Raw genomic sequence first — 21744 nt, 5'->3', positions numbered from 1 at the left:
ATTCTGCAACTGTAATGTTTTCAGACTGACTGATAATTAGGGAGATAAACTGACATATTCATTAACAAACAGAATATGTGTTCATTGCAGCGTCAGCCCAATTTTAACATTTTGTTCTGTTTGATCTGCCCACATCCATGCAGGTTTTTCCTCCTGTCTGTTTGCTTGACGGTCCACTGTGTCACAGTGCTACTAATGGCCACTGCTGAGCCAGCCACTTTCTAAATGACACCCTCCTCCGCTCAATACAGCTGCCCTGCAGTTACACCCTCACTCTTTTCCCCCGTTTTTCTTTTTCTCCCTCCACCACTTCCTCTCAGTGGCTTCACCTCTGTCGTGTGCAAGAAAAGCAGTTTCTTGTCAATTTTCTCTCAGTATTCTCCACTCAACATGCCTTTTAATGAAAGATTCTCAGCTTTTCTGACTCACCTACTCTTTCATACATCACATATCACTGGCTGAATCATTGACTGACAGAGTGTGACAGGAGCCTCTTCTCGCTGATAGCAGCGCTCTCACCAACACGATGATTCGTTCATTCATCATTCATTCCTCTTTCACTCTCCTTCTCCTTTTATTTCTTTCTCTCTCTTCACACTGTAACCCTTTCTCTTCTTTTCATCATCTCTATCTTGAGTGTGTGTGTGTGTGTGTCTGCAGCAGAGGGTGGTGTAGCACATTTCCTCTCCTGCAAGACAAGGCGATACAAAAGATGTATAAGCCAAATTGAGTTTGGCTTAAGTTTTACTACAACAGTCCTGCCAGACTAAATCCTGGATCAAAACACACATATGATCGCCCTCATTCTCCTCACATCAGCTGTCCAACCTCTACACACCCCAGGTGCCACTTAGATTTAATGCAGTCCAAATAACCTCGTTAACTCTCCAAGGAAAAACAATAGCACTTGTGATGACTGAAGCATTCATCTTGCGTTTCCTCTAAATTTCTCTTTGCAGGGACCTCACACACAAACTTCTCCCCTCAAAGTTCACTGGTTAATCAGCCAGGGGTTCCGACATCTGAAAAGATGGTGGGTGATGGCAACATTCTGGCACTGGCAGCTCGTAACTGGATTGCTGTAATTATTCATTGGGAGAGTGATGCCTTCCAGGGGCTGAAGATTGATTAGGTTTGATATGCGACTTGGTGTAATCTGTCTTTGACTAGGGCTCCTGTCCAAATTGGCAGGAATTATAAAAAGAGGGGAAGTAATTTTTATAAAGAAACGGAGAGACTAGTGAGCAAATGAAGATGGGGTGGGTGGACAAAGGGAAGGGAGAGAGATCGAAGCATATCCTGTGTCATGTCTCTTATGGCGCCCATTGCTGTACACAAACTATCAATCTACAAACAACAACATCAGAACAACCATTTTGTTTACAGCAGAAAAGGCTCAAGTTAAATAAAGCCATTACGATTTAAAAAAAATTGCACCTCTTACTGTCGGCATCATTGTGTAGTTAGTTCAAAGTGTTCGTTTTCAAGCCTCATTTAGGTTTTTTTTTCCTTATTTTACTTGCTTGTTTTGAAAGCCAAACCAACAGGATTCTCGGTTGTCTCATTTTCCACGACTAAAGTGTGTCTTCAGTTAATCCTCATGTGTAAGCATGGCAGAACTTAAAAGACTCTGATTAGGCTGTTGTGTCCCACAGGTTAGCTAGATGTAAACTCATGACACACTCACGGTGCCCATACATACCCCAGAGACCTTTCTTTGTGTTAATTAGAGGAGTCTCAACTGCAATTAGCTGGCTTTACAATGAGCATACCCACAGATAAACACATGCATGTGCACATGTACACACACCCTGAAACAGATACAGCCAAACTGTGAACACGTTTACAAGCCTACAACACTCTAAGGAGGATACATTGCCTTCATTGGTGGCATTGATTAGATTGTTGTCTGTGGTGGTCATATTAATCTATTTTTCCTTTATATCTTCAAAGATAAACAGCAGAAATTTTATCAGATTTTTCTCAACATTTGTGAAGTCTTTTATCTAAAATTAAATAGATTATTAAAGACTAGGTCCGAAGTGGCACTACTGAACTTTTTCACATTTTGGTGCCCCCTAATGACCCTCTAACATCGATCTTGTATCCTGTTCCTTTTCTGAGCTCTGTCCGGCAAGTAAAAGTCTGTCTCTTTTTTAGCTTTTGCTGTCATTTTCTCTATTTCTTTTCCTTGCTTCCACTGATAAGCTCCTCTTGTGTGTCATCTGTGAGTCATCAGTATTTTTGGGTAACATGACAGGCTTTTCAATGTTTGCCAATAATTAGAATAGCTACACTTATCTTGGATCAACTGCATATTTAGAGCTATGGGCAAAAATCTTCTTCGTGTACCTGGTGTATCTGACTGGTTAAAGCTATAAAAAGGCTGTGATAGTCAAGGGTTTTATCTAATCACCTCCCAAGATTTTTTTTCAACTATCTTATACCTGTATATAGAACCCTGTGGTCAGAAAAGTCAGTTTTGGTTGTAATTTCAGGTTTCAGGTTTGCACCTGTAAAATTCAGAGGACATTCATAGTTTTTACTGTGAAATGTTTTAAGTGAATTTCACAGTTTAATTTAATTAAAACTACCTTCAGAGAAGAATCTAAAAAAAATAAAAAATAAATAAAAAATAAAAAAATAACAGCGCTCTATTTTATTTTCATCATGACTAAAGTAGCATTAACCTTCATTATAGTTTTATTCAAACCAGAATAAAAAACAAAACAGAAGAAAAAATGTCAGAATATGTAAAAAATAAATAAGACCTGCATATTGGACACTCTTGACTTTTATAAACATTTATCAGAATATTTTGTTTATTGCTTTGTCATTTGTGTGTGTGTGTGATTAGTCACCCTTAAAGATAATTTTAAAGCAGCAGAGTTTGATCAGTGTTTTTGAACCTTATACATGCATTAAAAAGCTCAATTATTTTAACTGCTTACATAATTCTGCTGCAACCACATGGACTAAAAATTGAGTGGCTGTGTTCCTGTCTCTGTTAGAACTTAACACAGAGGCTGGGTCCATAGCAGCTAAATGGCCCCTCATCCTGTGTCCTTATGTACCAAATTAGACCTGAGCTCTCCTAGTGTGCTCTAGCCTTGTCCACAGGAAATCAAGGCCATGTGGAACTTAAGTGAATGAAGCCCCACTTTGGCACATTCTTGCTGGAAAGCTGGTGGCAAAACCAAGGCCCCTCTGGAGCTTGTCAAAGGCTGGAAGAGGACACACTAACTCAGAAGCACACATATGCACAGGTGTGCATACCTATTTGCGGAAGCTCACTCGCAGGGGAACATATTCACAGTGGATACGTGCTGTCAACTCTGTGGCAATGCTGTTCAGCCACTTAACTCCCATTTTTACTTATTTATTGGCAGCAATGGCTGTGATGACAGGGCCACTCACCCTCAGAGAGCCCTCTCATGCTTTACGATGTCCCTTCAAGCAGTAGCGTAAAAATTTTAAGAGCCCCAGGCCCGGTTTGATGATTTTGACGCGAATTAGCGTGTACTTGAGTTGTCGGGTGCATTCAGGGGGCTAACTGTTCTAATGCGTTTACTCTCCAGTCTTATGAGTGTGTTTGTGTGTCTCAAAGCGAAGTGTCATTTAATAATTTAGTCGTTGGTTTCGTCCCCCTTCGCCATCCATCCATCCATTCTCAGCTCTTTATGTCTTGCCTCTGGGAACATGGGGGCCATTCCTCTGCTTCTCTGGGAGTGATTGAACATGTAGAGACAGGTGACAGAATCTGAAGTGGTGGTTCTGTGTAAGGACAAAGTGAGAAAGACTGACTTTATGAGGCAAGAATTAAAGGTGCTCTAAGGGATTTATGCATGACTGGAAGATGAACAGCTGACTATTGTTTTTAATCTCAGCTGAAGTGTGCTTACTTGTAACTCTTACAATTCTGCTTCCTCACACCCATGCTGTCTATAAATCTGTGTTTTTTATTTTAAAGCAATGTAAAACAGAGATGCAAGATGAAATAGTCTCTTATACCCAATGTTGCAAACGCTCACACACTCTTGGTTTAGCATGTGTAAATGCCAGATGTAGTCTCGACCTGTGTTTTTTTTTTTTTTTTTTTTTTTTACTCTCATCAGTGTTTTCTGACTAATAGATTCTTGCTTTCAGTGGAAGTGGTTCTAAGTTAGAGCAGGAAGTCAAAGCTTGAAAGCAGCCTGTGGCCATGGTTCTAATAATCAAATAATGTAACTTGGCCACATGTAAGAATGTGTGTTATTGCTCTAGAGATTTCAATAAATTCCCCCAAAAGCCTGTGGCCTTCTATATAGTTTAATATGACTTGATGTTCACTTAACCCCTCTACTCCAACTCTCCTGTAATTGAAACCTGGTGGTAGAATTATAATCGTTTCTTCATATTTTCTTTCCATTTTCACTGAGCTGAGCTTTGCATTAGCTTTGTGTTAAACGAAAAGGAGTTTGGAGGGTGTTGATGGGCAAAACGCTCGTGTAGTACCTTGTCTGTGGATTCATTGCAACAGAAACTAAAATGACTTTTTAATGTACTGGTAGTTTGGTTGGAGCAGACATGCATAACTTTAAGAATAAACACTATATTGCACTTGAAGCTACATTTCCTGCTTTTGTCTTTATATGCAAAAAGATGCGAGAGATGCAGCAGAGGGATGATGTGTTGCGAGTGAGAAATGAACCCAAACTTTTCCTCAACTTTACTGCTTGTTTGCTGGATGGTTTTTACTACCACAAGATGATTTGTGTGACATTTATTTGGGAGTATTTTTTGGCGCTGAGAATCACAAGTGTTTGTGTGTTTGTCGTGGTGTTAGTGGTTATGTTCCTTGTCATGTATGTGCCATAAATAAAGACCCTGCTGCGTAATGTAACCCACATGTTTTTTGCTCCCACCTCTGTCCCAGCTCTGCATTTGTTTTTGGGGAGTTTTCAGATGGTACACAGGCCGTCTGGATTGCATCTCAGCTTTTGTGAGGCCATTGCATCCAAAAGAGTCATGGATTTCCCTGTTATTCACAAAGGTTAATGGTCTTATGGTGTGATTCTCATTACTTTACTGCATCATCACTGAGCAGACACCCAGATGGTTATTGATGACCTTTATCCAAACATATTTGCACAAACAGTCATAACCAAGCAAGAAGTATTTTTGCTGTGGGATGACAGTGTGGTTGTCTTTTTGTTAGTGAGTCATCACAGACAGAAATTGGTTACAGATTACTGTATTGTGTTAATACAGACTTGTCACATAACAAGGTAGAGGCTTCATAAAATGACCTGATTCTACTTTTTAAAATCCCTGTTCTTTTCCAAAATGTTTCTGAAGATTATCTCCACAATGCTTCTGTGTAACAAACCATTCAGGATGAGGTCAGTTTTGATGAGCGTCTGTTGACAGTATGGATTCAGTTGAAAAGCTAAACACAATTACTTGCTGTGTGCAGATATAGTTAATAAACCAGATTAAAAAAGAAAAAAAAATTGGAAGAGCTAATTTGCCGAATAATCAAGAAACACATGCTAATGCTACTAATCTCAATCAAATAGTGGTTAAACAAGACAATAAAGTCATTATCTGTAATTAGTTGTTAAAATATTTGTTGTCTAAAGTGCCATAACAGTATCAACCCTATATCAGACCAATACATTCCCGTTTTTGGCACCTGTCTTACACAAAAGTAACTAACCATAAAGTCTCACTTGAGCATTAAGAAGACTGCAGAGGTTTATGATACAGTTTATTGTAAATATATTCATATCAGAGATATCAGTTTTAGTTTAGGACAGAAACATTCCATAATGTAAACCATTCAACTCTGAAATATCTGACATTTGGAAATACTTAATTATATAGTTATCTCCACTTTTTTTTAAATAAAAAATTATTGTCTTACTTTCAGGATGTTGTAGTTATAAAGTAAAAGTCAATATTTTTGTCAGTATTTTATGCATGATAATAAATAACAATATCTATGTAAACAGTAATGAAGGTCTGTCTAACAACCACCAACACTAAAATCTTTCTTCAGATTCTAATCTATCTGGGCTTTTGGCAAAAGGAAAAAGTATTTCAGTGAGTGTCAAAGGGAGCAGAAAGCTCAAAGTGGTAAAGACATATTAGTCAGGTCAGAAGAAAAAAAAATCGGCTATGAGGAAAAGAGATGAAGGGTAAAAACAGAATAATGAGAGATCTGGAGACAGAAAGTTAGCATGGATGAGATAGAGAGAAGACACTATTCTGTAGAGAAGGACTTTTTCAAACTCTCAGTTCTGGGTTCGGTGGAGATCGGGTTGGTGGAGGAGGTGGGGTGCACGACAGGGGCCCTGGCAGGGTTGCCACGGCAGCGTTCCGGATGGGCAGGCGGTCTCCTCTCAGGGGGTGAGGGGGGACGTGGGGCTGTCAGGGAGCCTGGCAGGTAGAGACACAATGCCCTGTGACTGGGGGGAGCACGGGTCAGTGAGAGAGGACAGGGCTGAGGGGATAGAGGCGGTTGGAGGAGTGAGGTGGAGGCCTGTCTGATGAGGTGAGGAGAGGGTGTGAAAGGGGAAGGAAGAGATGTGAGGGAAGTAAATGAGGGTGGAGGAGGAGAGGAGCTGGAGATGATTAGAGGAGAATTATCCAAGTGTAAGTGTGGAAGGCTGTAGACTACAGAGAAGGAAAGAAGAGGGAGAAAATTCTGAAGGATTGGCTCAGGATGCCCCAATTTACCCATCTCTGCAAAACTTTAAAACTACTGCAGTCAGTAAGCAAAAGATCCTCTTCTAACTTTGACAGAAATTCCACACCCCTCTTAGTAGCTCTTACTTTCATCCATAAAAAGCTTCTCAGTTAACTTATTTATACCAGCTTGCACAATACCACAGACATCATATCATGTTTTAGTATCCCCATCCTTGCTAATATTTCCTGCCATTAGTTTTTACTCCACTTCTGGTGCAGATTCTAAAGCACAAGGTAACACATCTGTTTTTTTTTGCCATAGTAAACTCACAGCTCCTGCTTCCAGCCAGTCCCATTGGACACTACAGAGGTCAGCATAATTAGTGTCAAAAATATTTAAGTTGAACTGAAGCTAAAGCCGTGTTCCACGGTTCTGGCAGGTTCTTAATTTTTTTTTCTGATGGATGACCAAAACTTATAATATTTTTATGAAGTTCATAAAAGTGTAATAAGAAAAAAAAACTGCACTCAGGAAATCAATAAAGTCCAAAATATCTTTTATCTTTGATGATATCTACTGTGAATGCTGCAAGTAAAAGAAAATAAATTAGCTGAAATTTTAAACAATGGATAAATTACTAAAAGATTTTTTGAAGACAAAATCTAAGAAATTCATTATTTTTTTCCCAGCCTGTAAAAGTTGATTTTATGTTAGTCAGTTGAATTTCATTTGGTTTTGTTCTGTTGGCTGGACGAAACATTAATATGAAGATTTCGCCTGGTGGTGTATTTTGGCAATGTCTTTTTAATGTTTATAAGTAACTTTTTTTTTTTTTTTATACTTGCTTCATCCTGTTCAGGGTTACATTAGGGCTGGAGCCTATTCTAGCAATCAGTGGGTTCATGGCATTATCTGCATACTACCTTCAATTTAAAATCCCTAATTGACCTAAGATGCATGTTCCTGGACAGTTGAAAGAAACTAGACAAGCCAGAGAAAAACCCACAAGAACGAGGAAATCAGGACTTATCAAGACCAAGTTGTGGTGATAACCACCCACTTTAGTGCCATACTTATCATTAAAGAAAAAACAAAAATTAGATAAATTGATATGAAAAATGAAGTATATGTACAAATTTATACACTGTTGGATGAAAGAAAAGGTGCAGAAAAGAAAGAAATGGAAGACTGGCAAGCTGCTGTATGATTAGCTATAATTTGGTGAGGAGAAGATCTTGTGCATGACTGCTGTGTATTAAGGTACGCTGTATATGTGTGCTCTGGTGCTGATAAAATTGGAGATTTTTCTTAGGAACTCATAAGTGGTTGTTTTTCCTGCTTGGAAAAACACAACTACCATATGGAGTGCTTTTATGCATAACATGTGTCATTAGGTCATGGATTGCTAAATAGGCATTAGCAGATTATGGTCTCAGTAATTAACCTTTTGCCTTTCTGTATTACATGAGCACAGCGAAAAAGTGTAAAGAACTCATAAGACTCAACCAATGCGCTCAGCAGGCGTCTTTTTCCTCTTATTATTTCACAAAGGTGCACTTATTAGTGGAGCCTAGATTGCAGTGATCAGTGACACAGGCAATCATGTGGCTCCCTCTTCATCTCTCAGACCTTTGGGTGCCCTCATCTGGCTTTTTCTAAGTCTTTTTCTCAGTGTCTCTCTATCCCACTATCACAAGTGGAGAGCTGTTCCTGTTGGGGTCATATGATGTCTTGTGGCCCTGTAGTGGTAGCAGAACAGTGACAGTTCTATCCCTCTGCCATCTGATCGACACACTGTTCCTTGTCACATGCACACACACTATGACCATAAATCAGGTCACCGACAGTACTAGCCCCTCAGCCATGTGCTCCTGCTAGTGCTACATAAAGGCTGCACATACTTTTTGGGGGATAAAAAAAACATTTCCTGTCCAAGTCAAACCATCATTATTGTTGTTTTGCTTTGTTTACTTTGAATTACAAGACCTGTAATGGAGAGAAAAAGACAAAAAACATAGGACAGCAGTAAAGCATAGCAATTACGCCTGATGACCCTGACATCTGTTTTGTACTAGTTTTTGTTTGTGCAAAGAAGATGTCTTGCCTCTCAAGGCACAAGAGTTGTTGCACCCAATTTCTGGGCTATTAAACCCATTAGATGTCGGTGTTTGGGAAACAAATAGGCAGTGGTAAGAGGTTTGATGGATTGTGATGGAGGGTGCCTTGTTACTTGCAATCAAATGACAAAAAGTGCAACAACATTTTGGAGCCTTACTTTTTACTTTATATGCACTGTTTTTGCCTTCTTCCACTGTGGAAGCTTCTACTGCTACCGTACTCCTATACGTATACACCTATACAAACTAGAGATTGCCATTTATTGATAAGTGACATAAAATCCAGCAAAGAAACAGAAACACTTTTTAAAAAAGCAGAAAACAACTGAAATGTGTAAATAAGGTGAAAAATTTGAAGGTTTAAGTAAAAAAAAAACACACCCAAGTTGATTATTATAATGCAATTTTCTGCTGGGAAACCTTGGGTCCCTACATTCATCTAAATTTTACTTTGCAGTAAACCTTATTTATCTAAACACTTGGTGAGACTAAGCACATCTCCTGTCAAGCAATAATAATTGCATCCTTAATTGGGTAAGTATTCTCTGTCAAACAATTAAACCTTCTCAAGAAAGGCTCAAGGAGTCTAATAAAGAGCACATGCTTGTTGATCTTTTCACCAAAATCCTCAGATCCCAATCAGAGCATTCAGTGAATGCAGCAAAGCACACCCCCTTTCTATCCTGCAACTTACTGAACCTAAAATTCTCATTCTCAGAAAATGAAGTACCTAATTGTACCTTTAGGGGTACAAAGGATTGTCACTGAGGTTGTACCCTCAACAGACTGTACCTTAAAAAGACAAGACAGCCCTCAGAGGTACAACACTGGACTGTAAAGGTTCAAAGCAGAAACAAATTATTTTACATTCTGCCATTTAGTTGTGTCATGTTAAGTTTGACCTGAAACTGACGAGATTTATTTAGATTTAATTTTGCTGGGCACAAAAAAGAAAAAAAATGGTTAGACTGTATAAGTCCTAAAAAGCTATTGAAATGTGTTTGTTTTTAAATGTATTCATTTATTAATTCATGCAAGTTTTTTTCAATGTGAGAAGTTATAAAGTTCAATTTTTGATATCTGTGCTCATTAAAAGAAAGTGTCAAATAAAGTTTATTCAGAACCTAAATTTACTTATTTATTCAAAGCAAGTTAAACGTTTTGATAACATTAATGATAAAATTTGATGTAATAATCAGCATCGTCAAATATTGCCCGATTATCGATTATTTTAAACATCTGTATTGGAAAATTTTTTACTTTTAGTAGATATAAAATAATACTCAGTCTCCATGCATTTAGGAAGTCAAATTGGCAGACTCTTAAAAATCTGAAATAGAAAAATCTCATTTAGTAAATAATTAAAATTGGTGTGTATACATTTCTGACTCTGCTTTATGTTCCTTGTGTTTGTGAAACTTGTAGATTTGCCCGCCTTTTAAACCTCTCACATCTTCATGAATTATTGAGGTGACAAAAATCACCTCATGGATTATAATGTACCTAAAATGACAAACAACAAAAAACCTTTTAGTCTTCTGCATTTCCCCTTTTGAAATAATTAGTTAAATGTATCAGTCATTTAAAATCCTGTTTTGATGTTTAATATCTCATAAGGGAAATTAGCAACTCTGATATAGTTTGTCACCTTTTTGGTCATTTTTAACCCTTCTGGAAATGTTGCCTTTTTTGTGTTATTTCTTATTCTTGATAGTCCCTCCCTGACTGCTCAGACTGCAAAATTGTACCTCAGACTGAGGGCTTAAGTCGCTGGGGAATGAGGATGCTATGGCAGAGCTTTAACCTCATGCACACATTTGTATTGATCCATACAAGCTTCAGTGACTGTTGCTACGGAGCAGGCTGCCCTTATCACTCAGGGTTCCCCGTCACCAGTCGGTGGAAGCTAACGAGGAATCCAACACATCACACATTAATATACCACACACACACATCTGCCTCTGGGCTGCCACCAACCCTGCCCTTGCCTCCAGCCTCACCCTCAGTCTCCATCTTCACCCCCCTCGTTACTCTGCCTCTTTCTCTACCTCACTTTTCCTCTAATGAGTTGCAACACTGATAACGAGCCTGATGATCTTCCATTGATTCAGCTATCACTTGCTTGTCTGGTAATTGATCCGTAGCTGAGCCTCTAGTTAATTATATGGGCTTCGACATGGACCCCTGCCCCGTGGGGAATTCTCAAGTCCTGCACAATAATAGTTTTAATAAAGGAGCCTGAGGATCTCCAAGATCTTTTTTTTCCTCCTCTTTCCAGCTAATACAGATTTTTCATCACTCTATTTCCTTTTTTCCTTCTCTGTTTCCCCTCAAAATTTCTTCACTCCTGTGTTTCTACCATACGGCCATCACTATCACAAGAGACAAGGGGGAAGGAAAAAAGCAGGAGAGAATTAAGGAGGAAGACTGAGCAATATTGGCAGAGTCCACTCCTCCCTCCCACAAATAACAGCCATTAACCAGCCAGGTCAGAAGCTGAGCCACCAGCTTGACTTGAAACACTGAGTGCCACTTGAAAAACCCACAGACTAGCACATTTACAGACGGGAGGGAGGGAGAGAGCAGCGGAGAGCAAAAGGAAAAAAAATCTGGAGAGCAAAAGGGAACCTTGGCGGCTAAATTGTCACTTAATGTAATTAGCCAAAGCCTCATGCATTACCTTTTCAATAAGTTGTTAAGAGCAGAGCTGGAGGTACGTGAGCAAGAGGTGAAACATTTAGCATTTTTACAACAATACTGCTCGTGTCCACTGACAGGACAGAGGCCATGGTGCAAAAGAGGAAGGTGGAAAGGAATAAAAAGAGAAAAAAGTGTGAAAGAAAAGCGGGGTGACAAAGATTTAGAAGAAAAAAAAATCACAGAAGACAAAGGTACATGCCAAAGATGAAGACAGGAAGGAGGAAAGGAGTTTAAGATGTAAATTACACATTTTTAAAGTGATAAGACGCACATTGCACTTTTCTCTCCACTACCAAAAATCCTCCGTACATAACAGTAACGACTGGTGTGATAATCTCAGCAAAGGTTAACACTGTGCTGCCATTAGTGCATGGTACAAAAGGCTTTTAACAGACTGCCAAGCAGCTGTCTGCAGCAATTTACCACAAAATTTGAAGTGACTTTATAGATCAGAGGCCATTTAATGTAGCTGAGGAGAGAAGTTCTCCGTCTGTCCCTTTATCTTTTGTTCCTCTGCTGTGGAAAGATCACTGTGACATCTCCCTCTTGCTGTGGACGGAGGCACCTGGTCTGTCATTTCTCTAATGATAGTGGGGGGAAAAGACGGGGTAGAGAAGATGAGATGGGAGATTTAAAGTGAAGAGGGAAAGAAGCTGGTGGAGGTGGGGGGGTGTCTTCATTGTTTGAGATGTGTCCTATGCTGTGTCAAAGGAAGCACAAATCTCCTTCCTCTTTTTTTTTATCCCCCAGTGTGTCTTTTTTCTCTGCGTCTGCCTCCCTTTACTCCTCCATCCTTCATTTTATTCCCCTACCTTTGCTGCTGTGGGGACCAATATGGCTAAAATGGAACCTCTTCCTCATTTTTTTCTTAATTAAAATCTGAGAGCCTCCACGGAGGAGAAGGAGGAGGAGAGGGAAGAGGAGGCGCTTGTGATCGTGTGTGTTCATGTGCATGCGGGTGGTGGCTGATTGCTTGCGTTCCATTAGTCTTTCATTAGAGTGGTAAAAAATCAAACAAAGGCAGCAGAGTTTTTTAGAGATGTAACTTGCCAATTGATTTACTTTTGTTTGTTTTTGTGTTTGTTTTTTAATTGTGGTGTAAATCAGAGAGATATTGATGAGGTGTGAGCAGAGAGCCCAAACCTACCTTTTATTTTAAACAAGATAACTGCTTGACATCTGGAAGAAAAAGTGGTGCGTTATTCAGATTTAAGTTGGAAACTGAGCTTTTTTATTTCTTCTTTTTTTTTTTTTTTTTGCAAAGCACCGTGTGTGTGTCAGGACGGTCCCACAGGAAAACTAAGTTGCTCTGAGATGTGTCGGCCGTTCGCAGCGCAAATGGTAATAAGGTAGGGGGGACAAACGCGCCCCCCTCCCTCCTTCCCCTGCTCAGCGGTGCCCCCACCTTCCTGCCCTTAGCAGAGGAGGGCTGCCTGTGTGTGTGTGTGTGCGGCTGTGAAGAAGTGTGCAGCGCAGTGTCACTGAGCATCTCAGAGTGGAGCGGCACAGTTGACTCAGTTGAGCCCGCACTGGCCTGACACACACACATACTTGCACACACTCTCTCTCTCTCTCTCTTTCTTTCTCAGTCCTCTCGCTCTCACATGCACACATACACACACACACACACACACACGCGTGCGCTCAAACGCTCGGCTCAGTTCCTCCGTGGCTGCGGCGGAGTACAGAGGAGTCAGACAGAGAAAAGAGGGAGGACAGGCAGCGGTACGGACGCCGAGTGAGGGACACAGTCACACAGAGAGAAAGAAAAGGAGGCAGGGAGAGGAGCGGGAGGCAGGGAGAGCAGGAGAGCTGGTGGCTCACTCCCACACCTCATCTTCACTTTCCTGGGACAAACACAGATTTCATGGTAAGAGTCGTTTGTGCTGTTTGTTGGCTCCACTCTTCTCTTTTATGGGACTTTTTAAAATGAGACTTTTAATTTACTTTTTATTTTTTATTTTTACATATATATTTTTTACAGTAATTGTGTTTGGTTTGCTGAGTTATGAAGCACAATAGTGTGCATTTAGGTTTTTTTTTTATTCTTATTCAAGAAAAAATCTCTTACTTCACAAAGTTAGAATGATTTCTAACATTCCTGTGCTTGTTTTGAGTTTGCTGATAGCAGCTTCTTGTTTAACTTTTTATGTCCTACTTTTTATTAGTCCAACATTATTTGTATGTGTTTCGATGTGTGCAGGCAGGCAAAGATGTCCTCTACTACAATGTGTGTGTGTGTGTATGTGTGTATACATGTCTGTTTGCATGCAGGTGTCTGTCTTGAGTCCATATTCAAGTACAAAATGACTACCATGGATAACAACATGGTAGTCATTTTTCACTAACTCCCATAACCAAACACCCCCCTACCCCCCAACCTTTCTCCCTTTATTTTTTTAACCCCCCCCCCCCCCTTCTTACCTCCAAACCAATCATCCTCCCCATCCCTCCTCACCTCCAGTGGTCCACTCATCTTCCCCTGTCCAAGAAGAAGCTCCCAAGGAAATTCACCGCAAACTCTCTTTACTACCTTTTCATGAGAATTAACTTCACATGCACAAACACACACACACACACACACACACACACACGCACACACACACACACACTACTCAGCCACCAGAGCTACCAAGAAACCCCACACACACACCTCCATCTCCCCTTTCCTTGTTATCTTCCTCTAAAAAGCCAAACAAAAAAAGCCAACGCGACCCCAAAAGAACCCACCTTCACTGACTTCTTTTTCTTCTCCCCTCCTTCACACTCCCACATCCCCTCTTGCCCTCCCTCCTTGTCTCTCCCTCTCTCCATCTAAGTCCAAGGAGGCAGAGTTGGATGTGAGAGGCAGCGAGTGTGACACAGTCCCACCAGAGCCCAGCAGAGACCCGGAGCTGCCCAGGCCACCTTCAGCTCAGGTTAACGGACCCTCTGTCACAGCTGGCGTTTGCGTGAACGTTCCCTCCAGTATTCACAGTAGCAGCAGCAGCAGAAGTGGTCTGGGTGGCATTAGCATTGTTAGCAGCAGCGCTGAGGGAGCAGGCGAAAGCTCCATGCAGTTCAGCACCAGACCGCCTAGTGCTGAGCAGCCGGGCTTCATGGGGACATGGCAGCAGCAGAGCACTGACAGCAACCTCCTCTACAGAATGTCCCAGCAGGTATGTCCACTCAGCCTCCTCTGCTCATCCTCTTCACGTCTCTCTCCCCTCTCCTTCTCTTGTCCATAATTTTCATTCTGTCAGGCCAAATCTAATTTTTCCTTTCTTTTTCTCTCTAAGAATGTCTTGACATGTTTGATTTGTTAAAAACTACCTCTTAGTCTAAGAAAGTGTGCTGAATGTGTATCAGGTGTGTGTAATAAGTGAATGATTGTTGTTGTATTTTGTTTTCTGATAGTTTATATTATAATTTGCACAAGCATTTTAGCAACTAACCCTAATTGTAGGAGTCTTTACAAATAAATATGTGCATGTGTTTATGTTGTTCTGCTACACACTTTTTGCTTCCAAATATTCCATCATCCAGCCTCTTTTTTCTGTGCTATATTTTTATTTAACTGAATGCATGAGTTGTCATATAATTTTTCTCACCAAAATCATCATGTTTTTTTGTATTAACAACAATATTTAAACAACACATTTTATTTTTCATTTTGGACAACCTTGAATTTTTTTGACCATTTGTTGGCTGATCCCACCTCTTGTCCGGACTAGTTACATAAACGCTTAAGTCTCCGTAGTTGTTCTGTGAGCGGTGTGGAGTTTAAAAGCAAGCAACAGCCGTGTTTTGGTAACCTCAGTGCCGATAAAGACTTGGGGCAGGGGCACCCCTCAGGGACCGGCTAATTAACTTCATGTGGCCGAAGCAGGAAGTCCCTTGCGCGGCTACAGAGCAGCAGAAGAGCCGTGAACGCACCGAGTACCGCCTGGAAAAGTAATGATGATAACGGACAGCCTGCGCATGGTGAGGGAAGTCCACATTTCTCCCCGACATTTCTCGCCTGTTATCGCGTGTTTACACTTGATCTGCAGCTTTTTAAATTTTTCCCAAGTAGCCCTCAAGTTAGAGCAAGGTAGTTATTTTTAAGGGATTGAAGTGGTTTTGTTGGATAAATATCAGGCGCAGAGAGGGAGGAGGAAATGAGACTCCCGTCTTGTGCAAGTACATGTGTGCGTGTGCTTGTGTGCGTCCGTTCGCGCGCACGTGTGTGAGTGGGAGACAGTAAAGATAGAGGATGGTTGTTAGGTTGCAGTTAATCATAGCGGGACCTGCAGGCACTCTGTACCATGCACACGCTGTTACGCATCCAGGCCACAGCGGCTCTTGCGCAACAGCTTCGCCGCGGCTCTGTTTGGGAAATGATGAGAAACTGATTCTGTCACCCTGTCGGTGCTTACAGCTCCTGTTGCTTAATGCTATTTCTTTTATTTAGTTAATTCTTTTATTACTCCGGAGATCGTTTGTGAAAGTGAAAAGGATGTGTTAAAGCAAAGATATAAAAATAAATAAATACATAAATTATTGTTAAATGTGTCTTATAATAAAAGGCAAATCAAGCCTGACTTTACAAAAAAAAAAAAAAAAAAAAAAAAAAAAAAATCGAGATTACATCCATAGGTAGGCTTGTTTCTTTTGTATCTCACGTTTTTAATGCAGCATTATATTGTAAAGTCATTTTATATTTATCCCAAAGAAACTATCATACAAGCCAGTGATGCATGAATTACAAGAGATGGGGGAGTTGTAAAGGCCAGCGAGCTTCTTCTTTCCTTCTCTGCCGACATGAGCAGGTGGATAGGCCCCTGCGCTCCGGATCTGCTGGGATCCCCACGCTTGCATCCCCAATCCTTTTTACAAATGCGCACCGTTGTTTCAATATAATCAGCTGTGGGACTCGCTGTTATTTATCCTTCCTCGCACCACTTAGAAGACATCTTCCCATGTTTAGTAGGCATGACATAAATTCTCCGAAGGAAGCCTGTTCCTTGACAGACTCGCCTTATTGGAATCTAACTGATAATGACTTTGTGTTTGCCGAGCCTGGTGCACCCTTGGGTGTTGGAAAGAAATGTGTTATGGGGCCGTGCTTCAAAAAATCTCCCCCACTCTCCCGTAAAGATCACCTGGGCCACACGCGAGGTGCGGTATTCTATCGTTGTTAGGCCAAATTATGTGTGATCGATACACAGACGGAGGAAGCCAATGCAGTGCGTGCAGGAGAGACGCGGCTGCGGTGAGGTGCTGGGGCATCACCCAGCCGAAACATTTGTATACAACTGTGACAGCCCTCTTAAATCACACAAGCAAGGAAAGCGCTGAAAATTTACTAAATGTCAGCTTGATATGAAAGCGCGCATTTTTAGTTTTAGATGAACATTTTAAATAAAATTACAGGATGTGGTTTGCAGCAGGTGTCTGACGGTCTCGGTGATTAAACATCACCCCTCCCCCCAAAAAACAAAAACAAAACAAAACAAAAAAAAAAAAGAAAAGATGGAGCAAAAAGAAAGATTTATTTACTAATAAAATCATAAAACCATAATGGCTAGGAGCGATGTTAAATCCCCTTCTGTTTGTTTGTTTGTCCGTGTTTTATAGTACAATATTCCAGCATAAAAAGCAGCACGTGCTTCGAACATCGTAAACAAAAACGAGCCAAACAAAACAGACCCTATCAATTTAAACACATTTTAATTTATTCGTTGTGTCTAATTGGCTGTTGTAAACAATTTGGACATAATTTATATTTCGACCTATAACTAATAAGCTTATTTATTTATTAATTTGTTCATTATGTTAACAAGAGATTTTAACATTTTATTAAACATTGGTTGGCTAGAAGTGATGTTGACATGACTTTTATGTATATAAAAAAGAATTCCATTATTTTAGCTGTTTTATATTCAATTTTGATTTAAATGATTGCGCACTGATAGCTCATCTACATGCATTTTTCTTTTTTTATTGTTTGTATCTTATATACCAATGGAAAAACTGCTAATTGAGGCAGTTCACCTGAAAACCTTTCATTTACGTTGTGGTAGTTTTTAATCATTTGAAAAAACTTTTATTTTCCCCTCAAATTTGGGCATAAACAGCATGGAGTTTAAATGAAATCAATTAAATGGATCTGATAAACAGGCTACCCATTTTTTCTGAGCTTCCTAATGTTCAGAAATTGGTGCGTATTTTAAACCCTGCAAGAGGGAACTTTCATAATTGCTTTTATGGAGAGGAAAAAAATACAAACATTGGCTGGAGTTTAATTATTTCCCAGGCATTACGGAGAGATAATATTTGGAGCCTTAATTGACCCGCCGCTACATGCGTGGCTCTGAATATCGACCCTTGCAAGTTAAAAACTCCGGAGTTAAGTGATACCACGGGCCTAATTGGCTCATCAGGGATATTTCCTGCACAACACAGCAGCCGGAGGCCGCGACTTTTTTATTTTCTCCATCCGCTTTAAGTCGGAGGAACGTGGGAACTAACTGAAGGATATCAAGGGGCTCGTAAAATGTGCATTTACCTCCACCTGAGGATCTGGCGATGCCACCCAGACTCACTACAGACCTCGGAAAAAAATATATAAAAAAATAAATCAAATAAAAATAAAAAAAAAAAAACAAGGAGGGAAAATGGTAGAAATCAGTGTTCGTCTTTAGTGTAAAACTTTCTCTAAAACAGCCTCTTCCTTTTCTTTTTGCAAGGGTGCTGTAACGCGGCTTCCTTTGAAGTGCGACAGGTCGACTATGGGCCGAGACCTGGAAGAGGTACAGTGGCATTACAGCTTGCCTGACTTCTGTCAGCTCTCAGTGCTGCCTGCTTTTTCTCATATGGAGACTCTTTATTTCCACTTATGAACACAGCAGGGATTTTTTTAAAAGACAGCATTAGAATTAGGCAAGCAGAAATTTTAGATGAGAAATGCAACAGCAATAATAACTTGAATCACAATGCATTGGAGTTTTCACATTTAATTTTTCCACATTACATATTCCTTAAATTGAAGACAGAAATCTCACCGGTATGCAAGCCTGCAGCATTTTCTTTTGCTGGATGTTGATCAATTTACAATTTTGAAAAAAAAAAAAAAAATCATTAAAGGGGAGTGAAAATGTATGATTAGTGATTGAGATCTATTCATAATAATTATAATTTCTTCTCTCCTTATAAATGGTAAAATCAAGATGGTTTCCTATTTGGAGCACACCAGTTCTATTTTAAAAAATCAGAATGACATTTATTTAGAAATATTATATCTAATTAATTTAATTATATTTTAGACTTTTGTCATATTCTCTCGAAACTTTTTGAATCTGACTGAATTGCTTCTTCCCTTCTTTCTCTCTTGTTTTTATATGTTGTGTCACATTTTAACTTTATTTGATTGTATCATTGTTATGGGCACATTGGCTTTTTTCCTTTTTTCCATATTATTTCACCACTCAGTCCTTTCTGTTAATGCCAGACCATTGAAAGGAACAACATGAGGAAAGACATATTTGTGAAATCTGCTTTGTTTTGTCTGAGACTCAGTGATGGGAAGATATTATCCTGCTCAGCATATACCACAGTACAGGCTAATCTGCGTATTAACACACTGATAGACTTAGATCGGTGTGTGTGTGTGTGTGTGTGCAAACCTTGTTTTACATGTTGAGGTACAGGCGCGTTGCATGTTGCATATGTGTTGCATATGCATTGCTTTTTACTGCTGAATGGGACTGGGAGGCAGTGATTTGATGCATATGTGTAGAATTATCCACAGTCAGTGAATGTGTGTGTACGTGTGTGGTTACATTCAACTGTTATTATTTCCATGTCTGTCTTTGATGGGTCGTTGCACACGGAGCATATGGATGTCTATACGTGCATGTATCCGGTGTCAAGAGAGAGAGTGCATGAGTGTGTTCTGACGCTGAAGTTTGTGAGTGTGTTAAGGCGTTTTTGTGTCTGTGCTTTTGCCATTTATTTTTCTGAGTGGGTGGCTAAACAGTCATATGCCAGTTGTGTTAGTGTGTGCGTGTGAGTAAAAGAGCATGTGTAAATGTGTGTCCTTGCTGCGTGTGTGTGTATGTGTTCCTGTGTGTTGGCTCTGGCTCCATGTGTATGCGGGTGCGAGGTGAAGTGTCTCTTGGCTGGCCCTGGATGGAGAGCTGGAGGAGAGCAGAGGTGAAAGAGGAGATTTGCAGAAAAGACACGCATCACTTCCCCCATTACTACTTCTTCTTCTACTACTTCTATGCCTCCCACTGCTTCTTCTTCGTCTCTTGCTTGCTTTTCAGTCTTATCCCCCACCTTCCCCCTCTCCGTTCTGTCTCAACTTCACCAACTGTCTTACCTTATAAAACTCAGTCTTTACCTCCACTCCCCAAATTCTCCATCAGATTGTATAATGTAGCTTCTGTCTTTACGGAAAAGGACAGAAGCTGTCTGACATGGAGGTTTTCTTTTACTCATACTACTTATAATAACTCAAAAACACATGTGTCTGAAGGAGAGCAAGTTTCTTCAACAAGGGGAAGTGACTGGGTGTGTCTGTGTATCAGTGTTTGCTCTGGCACCTGATTGGAAAAGGCTTAAAGAGCCACTAGATCACCGACGGTGCCTGACTAACTGAAAAGTTAAGGTTAGAAAGTCTGATATTATAAGCAGCACTCAGCAAGCTGCTGTGGTGTTCAGTCACAGAGCATCTCCCAGTCTTTGTGAGTCTGATGCTTTGCATGTTTCCTGAAGGCAGCATTATTTCCGCAGGAGAGAAATACGAGTGTTAAGAGTGAGTGGGAAGGGGGCCACAGCTGTTTGTATATTTACTGTATGTGTGCTCTATTAAGAACCCATCTAGCTTGACGAAGTGGGAGGATGTACAAGGTCCCATTCATGCTGTGGTCCCCACTATATTTACTCAACCACCAAACGGGGCGATATGACGTCCACTACATTTTTGCTTTAACCTATTTTCAAATGTTTGTAGAAATGATTTTTTCAGTAATTGCATCATCAAGCATGATCTTATTGAAATATCAATGTAAATAGAATTTCTTGTACTGTAAATACTAAAACAGATAAAATCAGACCAATCGCTGCTTTACTCCTCATATTAGTGAATAAATGCAATATTTCTGCCTTATCCTTACAGTAAGCGTCTAATCTTGACAACAAAAAAAGAAAGAAAAAAAAAAAAGAAAAAAGATCATGTGCATTCCGGATCATGCAGCAACCTCTGTAACTGTGCAATAATGCCCTGCAGGATGGGTAAGCACTGACCCTGACCGTGTGTGAGACTCGGAGAAAACAGCGATCAATAAGCATCATGTGAGCATCACTCACGGGCTCCGTGTCAGCTGTTTCCTGTTTGTCCTGAGGAGACGGCCGCCTCACCGCCATGGTGAATGCCTGAATAATATGAAGGGGATGTAGAGTTTCAATCGTGGAAGGCAAAAAGGGGGTCTCGTTTTCATATGGCAGGGTGCTGCAAAATGTGTCTGTGTAGAGGTGCGGCAGAAATGCAAATGCAGAGCCATCTGTGGTAAAATCTTCTGGAGCTGAATCTTTTCCAGAGAACTCCTATACTCCTGTGTGGGCATGTGTATGTAAAAGGAAAGAAGTACAATTTTTTTCTATTGCAAGATGGTTTTGACAAAATAATTAATAAAATCACCCTAACCTGTGTGGAAAACATCATCATGGAGTCGTGAGGAGATTCATGGGGTATGGTGTGACCAAGACATTTTTCAGTATAGGCTGAATTCTTTTTAAATAAATCAGTGTTGCAACAATCTGTGAAGTAAATTGTATGTGATTAGATTGTTAATGATGGCATAAATAAGATAAACATAAAAGCAGTTGTTTTATTGTAGATTAAACAGATATGTTTCAGTTGGATCATAAATTTATTAATTCCTGTTATCTCCACTTCTCAGTTTTTCTCAAGTCTTCTTTCTGCCGAGCAGCAAAGACCCACTCTTTTCACCATTTTCACTCTCTTCTTCATTCTTTCAAGCTCTACTTTTTCAAAAGGCTCCTGCTAGCTATTTGTCTTTAGGCAGTTTCCTGCAGTGGGGAGAAGTCGCCGGTGTGAGGAGGAAGTGTGTGTTTGAAGGGCCAGCCGCTCAGGATGTCACCACCCCACCACTGACTAATGAGGGGGACATGAGCACAGGGCCAGGCCAGCAGTGTACACACACACACACACACACACACACACACTCCCTAACATACAAATACACACACACTCTGACACAGCAGGAA

General features: G+C 40.3%; 1 protein-coding gene across 5 annotated transcripts in view; it reads left to right on the top strand.

Annotated features, from left to right (window-relative positions):
* Nucleotides 1-21744, top strand: part of bnc2 (basonuclin 2) — a 162832-nt gene that overhangs the window by 59663 nt on the left and 81425 nt on the right. For 2 of the 5 annotated variants that reach the window (XM_041983165.1, XM_041983170.1), the window contains exons 1-3: nucleotides 13140-13360; nucleotides 14310-14648; nucleotides 18201-18263. In XM_041983165.1, the coding sequence (XP_041839099.1) occupies nucleotides 13358-13360; nucleotides 14310-14648; nucleotides 18201-18263 (405 nt within the window). In that variant the 5' untranslated portion in view covers nucleotides 13140-13357. Of the gene's footprint in view, nucleotides 1-13139; nucleotides 13361-14309; nucleotides 15454-18200; nucleotides 18264-21744 lie in introns of those variants that run through there. The other 3 variants (XM_041983166.1, XM_041983167.1, XM_041983168.1) reach the window with 3 other exon arrangements.

Source organism: Melanotaenia boesemani, chromosome 4 (genome assembly GCF_017639745.1).
Source record: "Melanotaenia boesemani isolate fMelBoe1 chromosome 4, fMelBoe1.pri, whole genome shotgun sequence".
Lineage (NCBI taxonomy): Eukaryota > Metazoa > Chordata > Actinopteri > Atheriniformes > Melanotaeniidae > Melanotaenia > Melanotaenia boesemani.
The sequence above is the reverse complement of the archived record's forward strand: the minus strand, read 5'-3'. Positions and strand labels throughout refer to the sequence as shown.